Source organism: Engraulis encrasicolus, chromosome 16 (genome assembly GCF_034702125.1).
Source record: "Engraulis encrasicolus isolate BLACKSEA-1 chromosome 16, IST_EnEncr_1.0, whole genome shotgun sequence".
NCBI lineage: Eukaryota > Metazoa > Chordata > Actinopteri > Clupeiformes > Engraulidae > Engraulis > Engraulis encrasicolus.
The window spans coordinates 14,840,010-14,856,296 of NC_085872.1; the positions used below are offsets into that span (position 1 = coordinate 14,840,010).

The following is a 16,287-nucleotide window of genomic DNA, read 5'->3' on the forward strand; positions in this document are numbered from 1 at the left end:
GCACACATGGGTGTAAGTGCTTACATTTGTATGCCGGCATGTGTGTGTGTGTGTGTCTATGTGTGTAAGTGCTTGCATTTGTATGCTTGAGCATGTGTGTGGTGTGTGTGTGCTTGTGTATGTGTGTGCGTGCGTGCGTGCGTGCGTGCATGCGTGTGTGCACGTGTGTGTGTGTGTATTCGTGCGTGCGTGCGTACGCATGTGCGTTTGTGTGTGTGTGTGTGTGTGTGTACGTATGTATATGTGTCCAGGTGCAGCTGCTCTTTCGGGGGCTGTCACACACACTGTATCGACGGCGGTGATCGTGTTCGAGCTGACGGGTCAGATCTCCCACATCCTGCCGGTGATGATCGCGGTCATCCTGGCCAACGCCGTGGCCCAGAGCCTGCAGCCCTCCCTCTACGACTCCATCATCCGCATCCAGAAGCTCCCCTACCTCCCCGAGCTGGGCTGGGGACAGGAGTACGTACCGTCCACCTGCCTGCCTGCCTGCCTGCCTGCCTGCCTGCCTGCCTGCCTGCCTGCCTGCCTGCCTGCCGTGCCCAGTAGCCACCACCTGTCTGTGTCACGCTCTCCTGCCTCCTTTTGCCTGGCAGGCAGGCCATTTATGGAACTGCCTTTTGCTCTTGCATCCTCTTCATTGTTTTTTTCTGTTTCTTTTTTTTTCTGTCACTCTCTGGACCCTCATCTCTTCCTTCCTTCCTTCCTACCTACCTCGTTCTTTCTTTCTTGCTTTCTTGCTTTCTTTCTTTCTTTCTTTCTTTCTTTCTTTCTTTCTTTCTTTCTTTCTGTGTTTCTTTCTTTCTTTCTTTACATCGCTATCTGAAATGTGAGTGGGGGTGATTCATGATGACCATCTGTCTGCATGTGTTTGTGTTTGTTTGTTTGTGTTTATTTCAGTGGTATTATAGTGTCTCATAACATGAACATGAACTATATGAACATGAACTATATCTCTAATTTCTACAACATAGTACTATATAATAGATGTATCTGTCAACACTCATTTCTGGTCATGTTAATTCTGTCTACACTAACTCACAGAATATGTTTCTGCACAATTGCCTTTTTATTTTTCGGTAGTCTATTTTTTGTCCCTTCCTGACTATACCTGTGTGACATGTGTCTTGATGTTCATGTCCATGTGGCCATTGTGTGTATTTTGTGTAAACTACTTGACACCTTAATTTCCCCACGGGGATCAATAAAGTTACTCTACTACTACTACTACTACTACTACTACTACAATACCGTCCAAATGATCTGTTGCAGGAAATACAACATCCGAGTGGAGGACATCATGGTGCGTGACGTGCGGCACATGACTCTCACCTCTACCTACCGCGACCTTCAGGACGCCCTCTCCACAGCGCAGCTCAAAACACTGGCTCTGGTGGAGTCCAATGGTGAGTGATTACTGACAGCCATGTGACCACACAGTTCAGCCATTAAGACTCAGAGAGAGGAATTCGTATTTAACGATTTAATGTTAACGTAGTTGACAATGGAATTGGCATAAGTAGACAGAGAGAGGAATTCGTATTTAGCGATTGAATGTTAACGTAGTTGACAATGGAATTGGCATAAGTAGACAGTATTTGGCGGAGGTCCAATCATCAGCCCGGGTCTTGCGCTGGCGGATCCAGTAGAGCCTGCCGTAGCCGTGCAGCAGGAACTGGACCTTTAACCCCCCGGACAGGAAGACTGGACCCAACTGGTGGCGGTGGGGATGGAGGAGGAGATTTCGGACCGGCCATGCCTAAAGCCAGCAAGAAGGGAGAGTTAGACATGTCGCTATAAAGGAGATGGCAGCCGCTGATTGGCTCTGCGAAATGCACAGGTGATCTGAGTCTTCCTGGCAGAACTAACGCAGGCTACATTTCAGCCATTAAGACTCAGAGAGAGGAATTCGTATTTAACGATTTAATGTTAACGTAGTTGACAATGGAATTGGCATAAGTAGACAGAGAGAGGAATTCGTATTTAGCGATTGAATGTTAACGTAGTTGACAATGGAATTGGCATAAGTAGACAGTATTTGGCGGAGGTCCAATCATCAGCCCGGGTCTTGCGCTGGCGGATCCAGTAGAGCCTGCCGTAGCCGTGCAGCAGGAACTGGACCTTTAACCCCCAAAACTAAAGAGGGCATGCCGGATTTTAATACTGCCGATGGAGATTGAAATCCTGAGAAAATAACGCAACTTACCCCCAAAAGAGAGAACAAGGAGAAGAGGAGACGCATGACCCACCGTAGGCGACGACTGGAACCCACCTACAGCATATGAGGAGGACAAATAAATGAGACAAACATGAAACACTGCAAAACCATGGGCAGGAACAGGCAGGACCCTGCGGCCACATGAAGAAGTGGACATGGAAATCCCCGACACCACCACCAGTGGTTGCAGCTTGGGCACTTATGCAGGGCACTTATGCACTTTTATAGGGCGCCCTCACGGAGGGCAGTACATGAGACGCAAAGCAAGAGCCCTCACAGAGAGTGGCACACTTGTAATAACCTATAGCATGGGCCATTCGATTAGAATTTGCATGGGCCACATTTCGAAACCGTGAAATAAGATAACTGACGGCCGTAACTAACGTGTGGTAAAGACCGCTTGAGTACTTGTGAGTTGTAAAGTAGCACCCGATTGCAGTGTATATTGCTACAGCTGGGGCCACTTGAGCATGAGTGAGTAACGCACCAGCGAGGCGCAGGCTCCATTATGAGGAGCAATCACACGAATGCGCCACGCGGGGGCAGGAAAAGACTAAACGCACAGACGAACGGAGCAGAGAGAAATTGACGGACAAGGCAGACGGACGCTCTCACGAAGAGCAGTGCGTGATACTCTTAATCGGCGCAGCGTGCGCGTGCCTACGAAGGAAGCAGTGATTGTGCCTCGCGGGAGCAGTGAAATAGTAGGTAAACATACGTTCGAAACAGAAGGAAAATAATGGACAAAGGGAGACAGACGCTCTCGCGGAGAGCAGTGCGTGATGAGCGCTAATCGGCGCAGCGTGTGCGTGCCTAGGAATGAGCATTGACTGTGCCTCACGTGGGCAGTGAAATAGTAGGTAAACATGCATACGAAACAGAAGGAAAATAACGGACGATGGCGGACAGACGCCCTCACGGAGAGCAGAGCGTGATGAACACTAATCGGCGCAGCGTGCGCGTGCATACGAGGGAAGCAGTGATTGCGCCTCACGGGGGCAGTGAACACGAAACAGAAGGAAAATAAGGGACGAAGGCAGACAGACGTTCTCACGGAGAGCAGTGTGTGGTGAGCACTAATCGGCGCAGCGTGCGCGTGTGAATGGTTACCGGGATGAGAGCCAACACCAACGCGTGTGAGGGAGGTTACCTTATCGACTGACCTAGCATATGCATCATGAGCGCCCTCTCGCAGAAGGTGACAGAATTGCACAGAGGCCCTCCTGGGGGCAGCCAACGAGGCAGAGAGCAGCACGATAGCAGTGAGAGAGCTGCACGATAGCAATGAGCGCAAGATATTAGAAATTATAATATAAAATAGTTAACAGATAAGGACCAACAGGCAGACAGAACAGACTAGGATGGGCAAGTGAAGCCTTGTTGAAGCTCCGAACCATTTAGGCACATTGCTTCAAAATTGGGTTAGTACTTAAAGCTTGAGTAACAGGGCCCCCTCCTGGTGAAAAGCCATGTTTGCAAATAAACGGGCTCAATTCGATAAGTTGAGATGTTGTGCCCTCATCATCTGCGACATGACCCCCATTATTGGACTGAGCTCATACTTTTGCATGCTAACTTTCAGACGTTTGACGTTTAGGCTACTGATGAGGCAGTTGAGGTAGACGATGTTGCAGAGGCTACGATGCCTCATTTATTTATTTATTCATTTAATTAGGCTATTTTGGACGATCAGAATAAAGCGTTGCTGAACGTAAGTGTCTTCTTGTTGTGTTCATAACTTATGATGATGATGTCGAGGCCTACTTGTCTTATCGGGTGGGACTTACAGGCCTAATGACAGTCATTAAAATATCTATTCTCTCCACTGCAACCTGGTAGACGGCTCTGCAACAGGCCAAACACTTTTGTGCGCGCCTGCTGTTCGTGTGGCAGAATGCTGCGGCTGCTTTCGGAAAACTGAACCAGTTTACTGATTCATACGAAATATATCGCGTGGTTCTTCCGTACTGAAGCGAATTTCGGAACAGTGGATTAATGGTTTTCGCTGTTGATGGTTTGGAACGCGTTCCGGCGCGCTTGAGCTGGACTGCCATCACTAGGACAGACGGACGGACGGACAGACAGACAGATAAACAAGAGGTGACGGACAGACATGAGCAAGCAGATGCTCACGCGGGGAGCAGTACGAGAGAGGCGTGAAACGACGCAACGTGCGAGTGAACAGTTAACGGGGTGGGGACCAACGCCAATGTTTACGTGTGAGGAAGATTACCTTATTTACCGTCACGGAGTGAAGCTTAAGCTTTGGGACATCAGCAGGGTGAAAACGGGCGACCGCAGAGCGTTACGATGAGCGTGTGCAAGATGTCGAGGGTGATTCGTGAGGGTATCGAGAGTCGGGCGGGTTGGGCATGGATTTGGCTATGTCTTAAGATGAGTTGAATGGAGGTGCAGAGACCAAACTATGGGAGACCTTGATCCCAGCCGCGTGCATGAAATTGAAAGCCAAACGTCGTACGAATTGGAGGCGTATTGAAATTTCAGGTCTTGGAGTTAAAGACCGGAAACATGCACCTGTCGATGGGTGGTGAGGACTGAGAAGTGTTGGGTCGAGGAGAAAGGTAGTGCAGTATAAAGCATGAGGGCCGAAAGAGGCGTAGTGCAGGGATTAAAGCAAAAAAAAGTCATCTGACTGAACTTTTTTACCGGTTAGGCACCCGATCGAGTATCACTCCGTAACCCTACGAAAACCAATGTAGCCAGGCTTTGCCCTCATAACGAAACATACACTGGTTTTATGCAAGGAATGGTGCCAGAGCCAGCACTAGGCATAGGCAGACAGGGCAGTCGCCTAGAGCAAAATAGACCTATGTCTTGAGGGCGCCAGTAATACCAGAAAGTGCCACAAAATCAGAACTTCAACCAACATAAAACTTTACACTTCACATTAACAATGAATATTCATTATACACTCAGTAGGCCTATATACACTCTCCGTATGAATGTACCTGTAGGTACTAGATCAGATGTGCTCAATCAGATGTAGGCCTACAATGCTATGTTTACATATGCCAATTTCTAAATACAAGAAAAAGGAAAGAGGGAAAGGGGGCAGGCCTAGGCCACCAGATGGACTAGAACTGGCCGAGAATGGAGGGATAAAGGATATATCAGACTGCAAACATTGAACTGCAATTTGGGGCATGTTTTGGTTATTTCCTCTTATTTCTACCCATTGTTTATGAATTGTTCACAACATTATGCAGAATGGATTCACAATGAGTGTTGCTTCAAAATGGTCTAGCTGATATCACAGAATTATTGACTTGGAATTGCAATGCGTTGATACAGTGATCCCATTATGTTTTTTGTTTTTTTTGTTGTAGTAGTAGGCTATATTTTGTCTTTCCCATCAGAATGGGCAACTGAAAGCACTGGTGCGCATTGCTTGCAGTATTTCTGACATTTAAAAAACAATGCACTGGTCATAGCAATCAGAGGGAGAAAACTAGTTGTTGGTTATTTTGTATGTTTTTCACTACTCATCCTGTTACAAATAACTTGACGTTTACGTTTACAAACAGGGTGCGGTAGTCTACCTCTTGTGTTCTACCGTTTTGAAAACCTATGGCTACCGGTACTTTTTTGCTTCTCGATGTGCGGTGACAGGCACACGCTTACCATTGATTTAGAAAACGTCCCCGATTCCTACACGCACCCGTGTTCTCTCCTACAAGCTGACACGACCCAAGCAGACACGACACAGTCACAGACATACGTCTATCGTTTAACGAAAGTAACACACTTTCCCAAGCTTGTCGCGTAACTTTCCACTCGAATCAAGACACATCACCCACCCATCAGTCCTGAGTGCGCAGTGCGCAAATAACTGAACTCAAACGAAGCGTATAGTCCGAGAAGATGGGCACAGACGTTGAGCCACTCAAAAACAAGCACACACACACACACAACTGTTGCTGCACACTATTCCAGTTAGCAGAAATAGCATCACACAGTAGCCTACAACAAGCCTTGAAAGTGAAACAAACACCGAAACGGCATTTATTGACCATGAGTCCACCCATCAGAACACTGCTTCCCAGAACAAGACATAAAATATTGGCTCTGCCAGGGATAGCCTCCGTGACCCCTGTAAAATGCAACCCATTTTAACTTATTTCTTAAATATATATCGGCAACAACAAAGTGATTATGCTATGATTACAGATGAGACTGTAAATTGTCAGAAAGACAACTAGAGCTAGTTCTACACGTAGCTAGTCAAACGCGCTAAACTTTGAGGATGGAACGCATGGTATTACGCATGGTATATCCTAGCTAGCTGCCAATGATAGCCGTTTCATTGGCTATGAATAATGTTAGTAAAAGTCACAATGCTTAAAAGGAAAACCCTTCATGAAAAGGACATCATGCGCAGTCGAAGTAAACTATTCTTTTTTTCTAACTATCCGCCACGGCAGGTGCAATGATAATGGAAACGTGTCCTACCTTCTTCCAGCTATGCATTCCATGCATATGCATTATTAGCCCATATTGGAATATCAGTCCAACTCGTTTAATGATTGTCATTGCACTTTAAAGACATAGTATTACACTTATTTTCTTTTCTGCCATCAGCAACAATGTTAGCTATTTGTTTTTTTAATCTCTCGCGCTGCGCCGCAACTGAATTGTTGACCGCTCGTGTACTTTTTTTTTTTTGGAACACGGAAGACGATGGCTCAAAACTACTGAGTGAATCTGTTGTATGACACCACCGGTGGTGGCGTGTATAACTAAATCCGTACACCAAACACACCTTTCCTCCCCTTCTCATGATCAGGAGTGCTCTCGATTTGAGTTCAGTTGGAAAGTAAAATTTGTAAATTAATTGACATGAATTATAAGGACGGAAATCCGTCCAAACGAAAATCCAGTTGACGGAAATCCGTCATAGCGACGGAAAACTTTAATCCCTGCGTAGTGATGTGCAATAGTAACCATGACGCCAGTCCCGAGAGTATCGGACTTAGATGTTCGAGAAATGTACGGAGAGGCCTAATAGGGAGGGCCATTCAGAATAGCCAGACGAAGACGGGAATTAACTGAAGTGCAGGAACTGTAAAGTGCTAAAAGGAAGACGAGTTCAAAGAGAAAGCCGAGAGAACAATGGATAAACGGGACGCCTGGGTATGGACTTCACAGTAGGTATACCCTATGGGAGGAGAATAGAGATGAGTGAAAATTAGTTAGGGTAACCAGAGTCACTGTGCATGAAACCAAATGACATCCTGTAGGCCTTCTGAGGACATATTAAGGGAGCACCAGGCCTTTGAACCTGTGATAAATGAAGGAAATGCATGACGGTAGGAAACGCACATGGGCAGCTATGGGCCCCAATGTGTGGACAGCATGACCATCTGAGCACCTGGGAAGGAAAGATAGAGTTTACAGTCAGCAACAATGACAGTTTGCCATAGCTAGGCAAGCATTCCTTTTCCTTGCCACGACTAGGCAAGCGTTGTGGTTTGCTAACAGAACTGGCATGCAGCATATACACAGAAAGGAGAACGAGACAGCCACGAGATAACAAAGAACGGGTGAAATTAGCAGTGAGAACAAATTGCAACGGTTGATTCATGGTGCGGTAGAGGGCCTGGCGTGCCTACGAGAGCAGAGAGGTTAACGGGAACTTGTGCATGGTTCGAGGGTTGGATACTCGTATCGAAGTTCGTCAATTTGTAACGAGGCCTCCTACTTCAGGTGGATGTCGCACCGTACAACGAGTAGTAACGGTCCTGCTTTGCACGTGAAAGAAAAAGCGATCATAAGTTATGCAATTGTAATAATTTGAAATGAAATGCACTTAGATAGGTGCGCCCCTAAAATGTAGACGAGCGTGTAGCTAGTTAAACTTTGTACCGCATCTTGATCCCCCCAAAAGAATCCCGGGTCCATTTGCATGACAACAACTAAAAGTGAGCCACGGAAAACCATGCACGAAGCAGTGAAAGCCGAGTCACACAGGTCTCCAGGCAGCGGCACAGTGTTGATTGAATTAACCTATGAGACGGCGGAAAGAGAGGGACAGATAGGCCTACTATACTATGCATCGGAGGTAGAAAGGGCTCCAGCTGCGAACGTGGATGCGATAATCCCGACAGCCGTGTACTTGGAACATGCAGCGTGCATTCGCCAGTAGTTAACCTAGAACGAAAGAACATGGCAATTATCAACGTATCGTTTTGATGTGTGGTTATTCACACTGAGTCCCGGCAATGGACAAAGCTAATTAGCATGCCAAACAGAGTGAGAGAAACGTCGGTGCTAGCATGCGAAATCACGGCACAAAGTCTCTGAATCATGAGCGAAAAGCGGTGCGTGCTACATTCACAACTACGAATATTTTAAGTCATTTACCTAGAAACCAGAGTACCCACATCAATAACCGCATAATCTAGACCTCAAGTTATGCCAAAGTATTTTCAAGCATGAAACAACGAAGGCAGTTGACCAAGGCGGCAACGGCAAGGCCTAAATAGAAGGACTGAGGGCCATGTAGGCCTAACAACCGCGGTACAAAAGCAACAGTAAAACAAGAAAGCACAAACATTAATATGAAATACGGTATAGCCAAACTAAAAGGTCAATGAATCAAAGTCAAGACAATAAATAGCCTAGAAATAACAAAGAGCCGGTTGGTTCACATCATTAATCAGGTAGGCTTAATGCCACTGCGCCAGCGAAGAACTCCACCAGCACTACTCCAAAAAAACCCTGCACGTACGCGAGTGCGAAGCCAAATGATGCACAGCATGGGCAACGTCACCGGAAACAGATAATTAAACGGATTATGCAAAATGTAGCAGGTCGACAATTGAGCCACTCCCATAGAGATGACGAACCGATCCTTAGGAACGAGAACCTCGTGGGAGAATTGCATGACTAAAGTAGAGGCGAGAGCCGACTGTAGTAGGCTACACATAACACGCCGTAAAGCACAACACATTGCCACCACGCCACGAAGGCTACAGACGAATGCACGAACGATCAGTCAATGGACAACCAGATGAACCAGTTAGGAATATCTTAAGTCGGCAAGGGTCGCAACGCGACCAGTAACACATTAAGGGGAGCACTCCACGAGTTAAACTAAGCGGTCAGAGAGGAGATAAAACAGCGGTAACGGGAAACGAGACATGAGAAGAAAGTAAACTGCATGACTATAAACTGAGAACCTATAGCAGCCTAGGTTGATGAAAGCAATACATTTTAAACGACGATGAAAGCAACACATTTTAAACGACGATGAGAGGCACGCCTCGCTGACTTACGGCACATGTGATCACAAAAAGCGCGCGCTGCCAACCTTACTGTCCCTGCGGGCGTCCGAATTAGATGTCGATGTGATAGTAGGACTAGAGCACACGGTGAAAGAGAGAAAAACGTAGCACCGGAGAAACCCCGACATGTAATGAAGACGCCGAAGCCAGCTTCCTAGACATGGCGAGATCCTAAAACTGACTTGAAATAAAAAATAGCCTCGAGAAGAAGCGAAACGGCACGACAGCCTTCGATTAACAGCGTGAATGGAGTGATGAGAGATAATAATCATTGATGCTCCTGAAACGACGATAAAGGAAACATTTAACTGCAATAAACAACGTTTTGGCGCGCGCAGATTTCGGACCGGCCATGCCTAAAGCCAGCAAGAAGGGAGAGTTAGACATGTCGCTATAAAGGAGATGGCAGCCGCTGATTGGCTCTGCGAAATGCACAGGTGATCTGAGTCTTCCTGGCAGAACTAACGCAGGCTACATGACATTAAAGGAACAGCAGACAAATAGATAAACAAACAAACAAACAAACAAACAAACAAACAAACATGAAGCACAGCCAGCTCACACACCTAGTATGAGCCGCTTTATAATTAGAACAGCACCTGTTGAATCAAATGAAAGCATTCCATGTCACATCTGTGTGTTGTTGGTTTTTTTAATTTTATTTCATTGATCTGCTTTTATTGTAACAATTTGTTGATTTGTTTTCCTATCACTATGTTAGTCAGTTGCAAGTCATACCATAGAAATAACTCAATAGTATTAGTTCTATGAAATCGTACAATCGGGGTGTCGTACATTGGGAAGAAATGACTGAGTTAAAGAATGACTGAGTTACCGGGGCGATTTACTGTATATAGATATATTGCTGGTCGGAGGGAAGGGGGGGTCCATTGGAGCTGACGTACATAGGGCCCACAATTTGCTGCTACACCCCTGTCTGCAATACAATTCTCACATTGTGCCACACTCTCTCTGTCTTCTCTCACCACCCCCTCCCCTCCCCAGAGTCTATGATCCTACAGGGTTCTTCTGCTTTTATTGTAACAAGTTGTTGATTTGTTTTCCTATCACTATGTTAGTCAGTTGCAAGTCATACGATTCTCACATTGTGCCACACTCTTCTCGTCTTCTCTCCCCTCCTCTCCTCTCCCCAGAGTCTATGATCCTACTGGGCTCCATCGAGCGCTCACAGCTTCAGTCGCTGCTCTCGCTGCAGCTGGCCCGCAGCCGCCGCCTGGAGTTCCTGCGGGAGAGGGCCCAAGACAACGGCGCCCCCATCCCCGTCCCCGTCCCCATCCCCGTCCCTGTCCCCACCCTAACCAACCAGGACTCTCCACCCAAATGCAGCAGCCGGGGGGTCCGTTTTCTGGTGAGCAGTGCCAGGGAGGAGGAGGAGGAGGAGGAGGAGGAGGGACAGTGGGGTGGAGGAAGACTATGTGTAACTGTTTCTCTGCACTCTTCAGAAGGGCCCCAAACGGTATGGTTACGCTGTACTGTACTGTACTGCCCTACAAAGGCAACGTGCAGTAACTACGCCAACATTGAGAGTGAGAAAAATGTCTTCAACGTTTTGGTATTCGGGTTGGATACTGTAGCTACTGCAAATTTGGCAAAGCAATATCTCTACAACAGGACATCGTTTGGGCCATATGGCTTTGTCACAAGATTGAGGAGGTGTTGTGAAGACCATTTTCAGTACAAACTCAATTTTGACAAAAATGCGTATTTTACTGCACGTTGCCTTGTACAGCAGTGTACTGTAGATAGTGGCAGTTATGTAAGAGTGTGGGATGTGTGCTGTGCTGTGCTGTGCTGACAGCTGTGGTTGCAAGCGGAGGAGAGCTGTTCAGCAGTCGAGCCCACTTGTTTCCAGTGTTGGGCGGTAATGCATTACAAAAGTAATTTACTGCAATGCATTACTTTTTGCTGTAATGCAGTAATGTAAGGCATTGCAGGGCAAAAAAACTGTAATATTGACTTATTACAATGCAAAATAACTTCAGTTACAATGCATTACATTGACCTGGATTTTAGTGGTATTCAGTGTGGTGGATTCCTGAACCTGGTAGTTTTTAGTCTGCATGTTGCCAAAAACACCTCCTGGATGGGAAGTGAAATAGTCATGACTCATGAGCTTGATATACACTGTAATAAATTGCCCGATCCATATGTTGGCCGACAGTTCTTTTGGCGAAAGGAACTAAAGTAATGCAAAAGTAGTGTAATGCCTAAATATAATAATATTGTAGTGTAAGGGATCATTTTGAAATGACAGTGACATGTAATCAGTAATGCATTACAGTTTTTGAGTAACTTGCCCAACACTGCTTGTTTCCCTGGCTATGCTGTCCTTTTCCTTTTCCAGATCTCCACAGAGGAATCCTCGTACAGCCCAACAGTCTCCAACGCTCAAATACCTCTCAAGTCTGCCCTGAAGACTGTGGCTGCTCTCAGCAACACAGAGACGCCCAACAGTATGTGCTCAAACAAAACACATGACGCGTGATCAGAGCCTGTTATTTCCTGAAATTTATACATAGCTGCAACGTATCTTGTAACACATCCTTCACATTTCTTTATGACCAGGTGAAATGGAATAGGCGTTCACTTTGCCATACCAGCTAAACTCCTTTCCCATATCAATATTCCAGTCAAGTGTTTTGTTGTGTTCCATGTGGTGTTAAACGTTAAGGACCTTTGCTGATGTCTGGTGTGTGTGTGTGTGTGTTTGTTTGTTTGTTTGTGTTTGTGTGTGTGTGTGTGTGTGTGTGTGTGTGTGTGTGTGTGTGTGTGTGTGTGTGTGTGTGTGTGTGTGTGTGTGTGTGTGTGTGTGTGTGTGTGTGTGTGTGTGTGTGTGTGTGTGTGTGTGCGCGCGCGCGCGCGTGCGCATGTGTGTGTGCATACGTGCGTGCCTATGTGCCTATGTGTGTGCGTGCGTTCGTGTGTGCACAGGCTCTCAGACTCTGTCCTGTGAGGATCCGGAGAAGGAGCTTGTGGAGGTGAGAGCCGCAGAGAGATGTGTACTCACCCATGAAGTAGAAACGCACCCAGCCATGTAACTCTCTCCCACTGACCGCTGTGCAAGACCATTCTGACTAAATGCCTTCACAGAAACATCGCCCACTAACCTTGTGCTTGAATATACCGCAACAGGGGAAAAACATGCCAGCTTGCTGAATTACCATACAATTCTAATTTCTAACAAAAGTTGTGAGTTTTTAGCTTGTTGCTATTAAGCAACAACAGGATTTTCCCCCGAAATAAATCCTGCCAGAAATCCTTGTGCTGTCTTCTACATCATCACGCCATCACTTTGGTGTGTAACGGCTGATTGTTTACACACTAATGCCTCTTTTCCACTGTCTGGTTTTCTGTTAGGCCTACAGCCGCCACTTTTTGCTTTTCGATTAGGCACGAAGCAGCTCAATCATAAACCAAAAAGTGGCAGCCGAGTCTTGCTGTGACGAGCTGTAGGACTACCAGAAAAGCGGCAGTGGAAAAGAGGCATAGCCATCATGTGTGGAGTTGTTGCTGTGTTGTGCATGGTGAATGTTAGAGGCCTCGCTGAAGCAGGGAAGCTGTGCTAGCTGGCTGGAAGAAGCCAGTGTGCAGAGGTGGAAACCCTTACACTCAGAATCAGAATTAAAGACCCCACGATATTTCACATCCAATTAGCACACATCTTGGAGCAGAAATCAATCCTCCTCCTGGCTGGCCCAGCGCCTGGCCTGTGTGTGCAGAACACATTCATGGCACACGAATGAATGAAAACCTTTCCACCTCTGCCAACAACAACCATCCCTCTTGCCCTAACCCAGTGTTTCCCATCCGTTTTTGTCCTGAGTACCCCTTAAGCCATTTTGTTATACTATGGGTAGTACCCCCCTCACTCATGCTCTCTATCCGTTCCTCTGTCTATCCCAATGTGACTACACGCCATATATATTTGTTATTATTACATCTTTCCACGTACCCCTTGAGGTGTGCTCGTGTACCCCTATTGGTACACGTACCCCTGGTTGGGAAACACTGCCCTTAGCGATCTAGCCCCAGCCAAAATGTTAGCCATGAGCTGGACACCCCTGTGCTAACCCTCTGTTGCTCCTCCTCCCTCTCTGTCTGTTTTCCTGGAAGAGCAAAGCTCTGCCGGTGGCTCGTAAGAGTAGGAGGCCCAAGCGTGTCAGGATCCCGATGGCGGTAAGATCACCGCTTCGAGCCCCCCGGTCCCCCAACCAGCAGCCAAGGTGCTGCATAGCCCCCCCTGTAGCAGCAGGGCTCATGGTGTGCACCTCAGTCTAGTGGGCTTAAGCCTTCAGTGGAAATTCTTTCCTCTGTGAACTAGTTTTTTTTCTCAGTGAACTCCCCCCCCCCCCCCCCCACACTGTGATTGTTTCAGTTGCTGTATATGTGTGAGAAGTTGTACTGTATGAATGACTGAGCTCAGTAATGATCATTGACCCATACGGTGCCCTTCATGGATTGCTGTTTGGGAAATGTAGTGGGGTATGTGGTAAGGACTTTGTTTAGGATTCTTGTCTGAGCTAAAATTTGCCACGCTGCACAGCCCAAGGTGAAATGGACACCGGCCGCCCACATATACAGTACAGTTGGTTGCCGCAGAGCTGCTGCTCACCATAACCTCTTCAATACTCAGACACAAAAACTTTTCAATTTCTCTAACTGCAGACTCTACATAGTGTAAATGCAGTGCAAAAGTGCATCCTGGGATGTTGCAGTAGTAACAGCATACTCTGTATACTAGACACATACTGTACATATTTTCTTCCAGTGTAATCAAAACTCTAGATGCCATTAATGAATTGTGCACCACCATAAAATTAATTTGTATTGATTGAAAAGAGTGTGGTGGCCATTTAGCAAAAGTGGATCTGGACAGCCTTCTCGAGTGCAAATTGCTCACGACACGTAGCCTTCAGGAAATGTCATCCCAAGTAAATTTCTAAATACAGCTTGTTAAAAAAAATATTACACCTATTTGATGTTATGAGTAAGAAATACTCAAAAATGTTGGCATTTATTTTAGGTCATGTCACATTACATGGGGATTGTGTGTGTGTGTGTGTGTGTGTGTGTGTGTGTGTGTGTGTGTGTGTGTGTGTGTGTGTGTGTGTGTGTGTGTGTGTGTGTGTGTGTGTGTGTGTGTGTGTGTGTGTGTGTGTGTGTGTGTGTGTGTGCATCTGTAACGCTGGTCTTTGTGTTCAATAGGCTCTTGACGTAGAGGATGACATGACCACAGCTGAGGTATGCTCTCTCTCTTTCTTTCTCTCTCTCTCTCTCTCTCTCTCTCTCTCTCTCTCTCTCTCTCTCTCTCTCTCTCTCTCTCTAATGAAGTGACGTGTCTGATTAAAGCCAGGCTCAAACTACACGACTTCCGATTGTGTGTCCGATTTTGACGTCGGGGTGCACCGCACACTAGAAGAGAATTGCAACTGTCAATCTTATCCCTTCACAGACTCTTTGAACTGCAAAGTTCTGTCTTAGAATGTCGCACACGACCAGGAAACCTTTCCCGACCATCACTTTCCATGGTCCTGGGGGGTAACATTCCATCGATTGTCGTAAGGGGGGTTTTCAGCCAAGAATCGGGCCAATTGTCGTGTAGTTTGAGCCTGGATTTAGGTGTCAGTGACTCATTGGATGTTTGCTGTTTTTTAGATTTCTGAGTGGGAAGAGCATCAGCTAGACGAGCCTGTGGACCTAAAGAACTGCAAGATAGACCCAGCACCCTTCCAGCTGGTGGAGCGCACCTCCCTACACAAGGTTTGGAGTCAGTTGTGCTTCAACATTTCCACATACCCTTAGGGCCTCTGTACATTGGCTCCGACAGCACTGCGGAGCACTTTCGCTTCCGACACAATTTCGAGCCCCAAACCCAATTTCACATGAACATAGCATTGATAGTCAATGGGCGTCGCCGACAGAATAGTCCGTGGACATGGCTGCCAGTGTGCGGGGCTCTATTGAAAACAATGGAATCAAACTTTTGCGGAGTAGTGATCAGCACTTTGTTGGAGCCGATGTACAGAGGCCCTTACTAAGCCCCAATCTCATAGTCAACCTTTAATTGAATGTCTCACTTTCTTTCCCACAAATACAGTACATCTCAGGTCAATTGTGCCATAGATCCATCTGGTCAGTCGCATTTACAGGTATACTATAAGTGAAATCAGAGTGTACTAAAGCCGTTGCTGTGCTGTGCTGTGCTTGTTTGGACAGACTCACACCATCTTTTCTCTGCTGGGTCTGGACCATGCGTATGTCACCAGCACGGGCCGGCTGGTTGGAGTCGTGTCTTTAAAAGAGGTAAGCCATCCACTCTCATAGTTCCTATCATAATGTGAATTTGGATATCAAGCGCTTTCATTCCTATTCATGTTTATATTACTTAGGGCCATTTAAGCTTTGTAAATTTGGAGGGGAGGAGTCTGCACACTTAAAATCAGAGAATCGGATGAAGACAACAGTTGAAACATTATTCTATCTTGCCATGGAATACAAAAAACAAATAAAAAACGATTTTAAGTGTGCAGACTCCAAATTTACAGTCAGCCCGCCTTACAGTCATCCTTTGTCCTGCAACTTTTCTTGGGATATGCACAATCTTCACCTTCAACCATTTACACGTAATACCATGTTCTATATTGTATTTCTACTATTTGTTATATTTTGTCTTTTTTAATCAGAATTTGTTGCTGTGTGTGATTGAATGTTCTGTATTTTGTTGCTGTAGCTCCCTCGGGTGGT

General features: G+C 46.3%; 1 protein-coding gene across 1 annotated transcript in view; it reads left to right on the plus strand.

Annotated features, from left to right (window-relative positions):
• Positions 1-16,287, plus strand: part of clcn2a (chloride channel, voltage-sensitive 2a) — a 77,149-nt gene that overhangs the window by 57,243 nt on the left and 3,619 nt on the right. Inside the window, exons 15-23 of the mRNA XM_063218795.1 lie at positions 252-462; positions 1,273-1,406; positions 10,677-10,891; positions 11,888-11,996; positions 12,475-12,521; positions 13,657-13,719; positions 14,749-14,784; positions 15,199-15,303; positions 15,760-15,846. Of these exons, the coding sequence (XP_063074865.1) occupies positions 252-462; positions 1,273-1,406; positions 10,677-10,891; positions 11,888-11,996; positions 12,475-12,521; positions 13,657-13,719; positions 14,749-14,784; positions 15,199-15,303; positions 15,760-15,846 (1,007 nt within the window). The remainder of the gene's footprint in view (positions 1-251; positions 463-1,272; positions 1,407-10,676; positions 10,892-11,887; positions 11,997-12,474; positions 12,522-13,656; positions 13,720-14,748; positions 14,785-15,198; positions 15,304-15,759; positions 15,847-16,287) is intronic.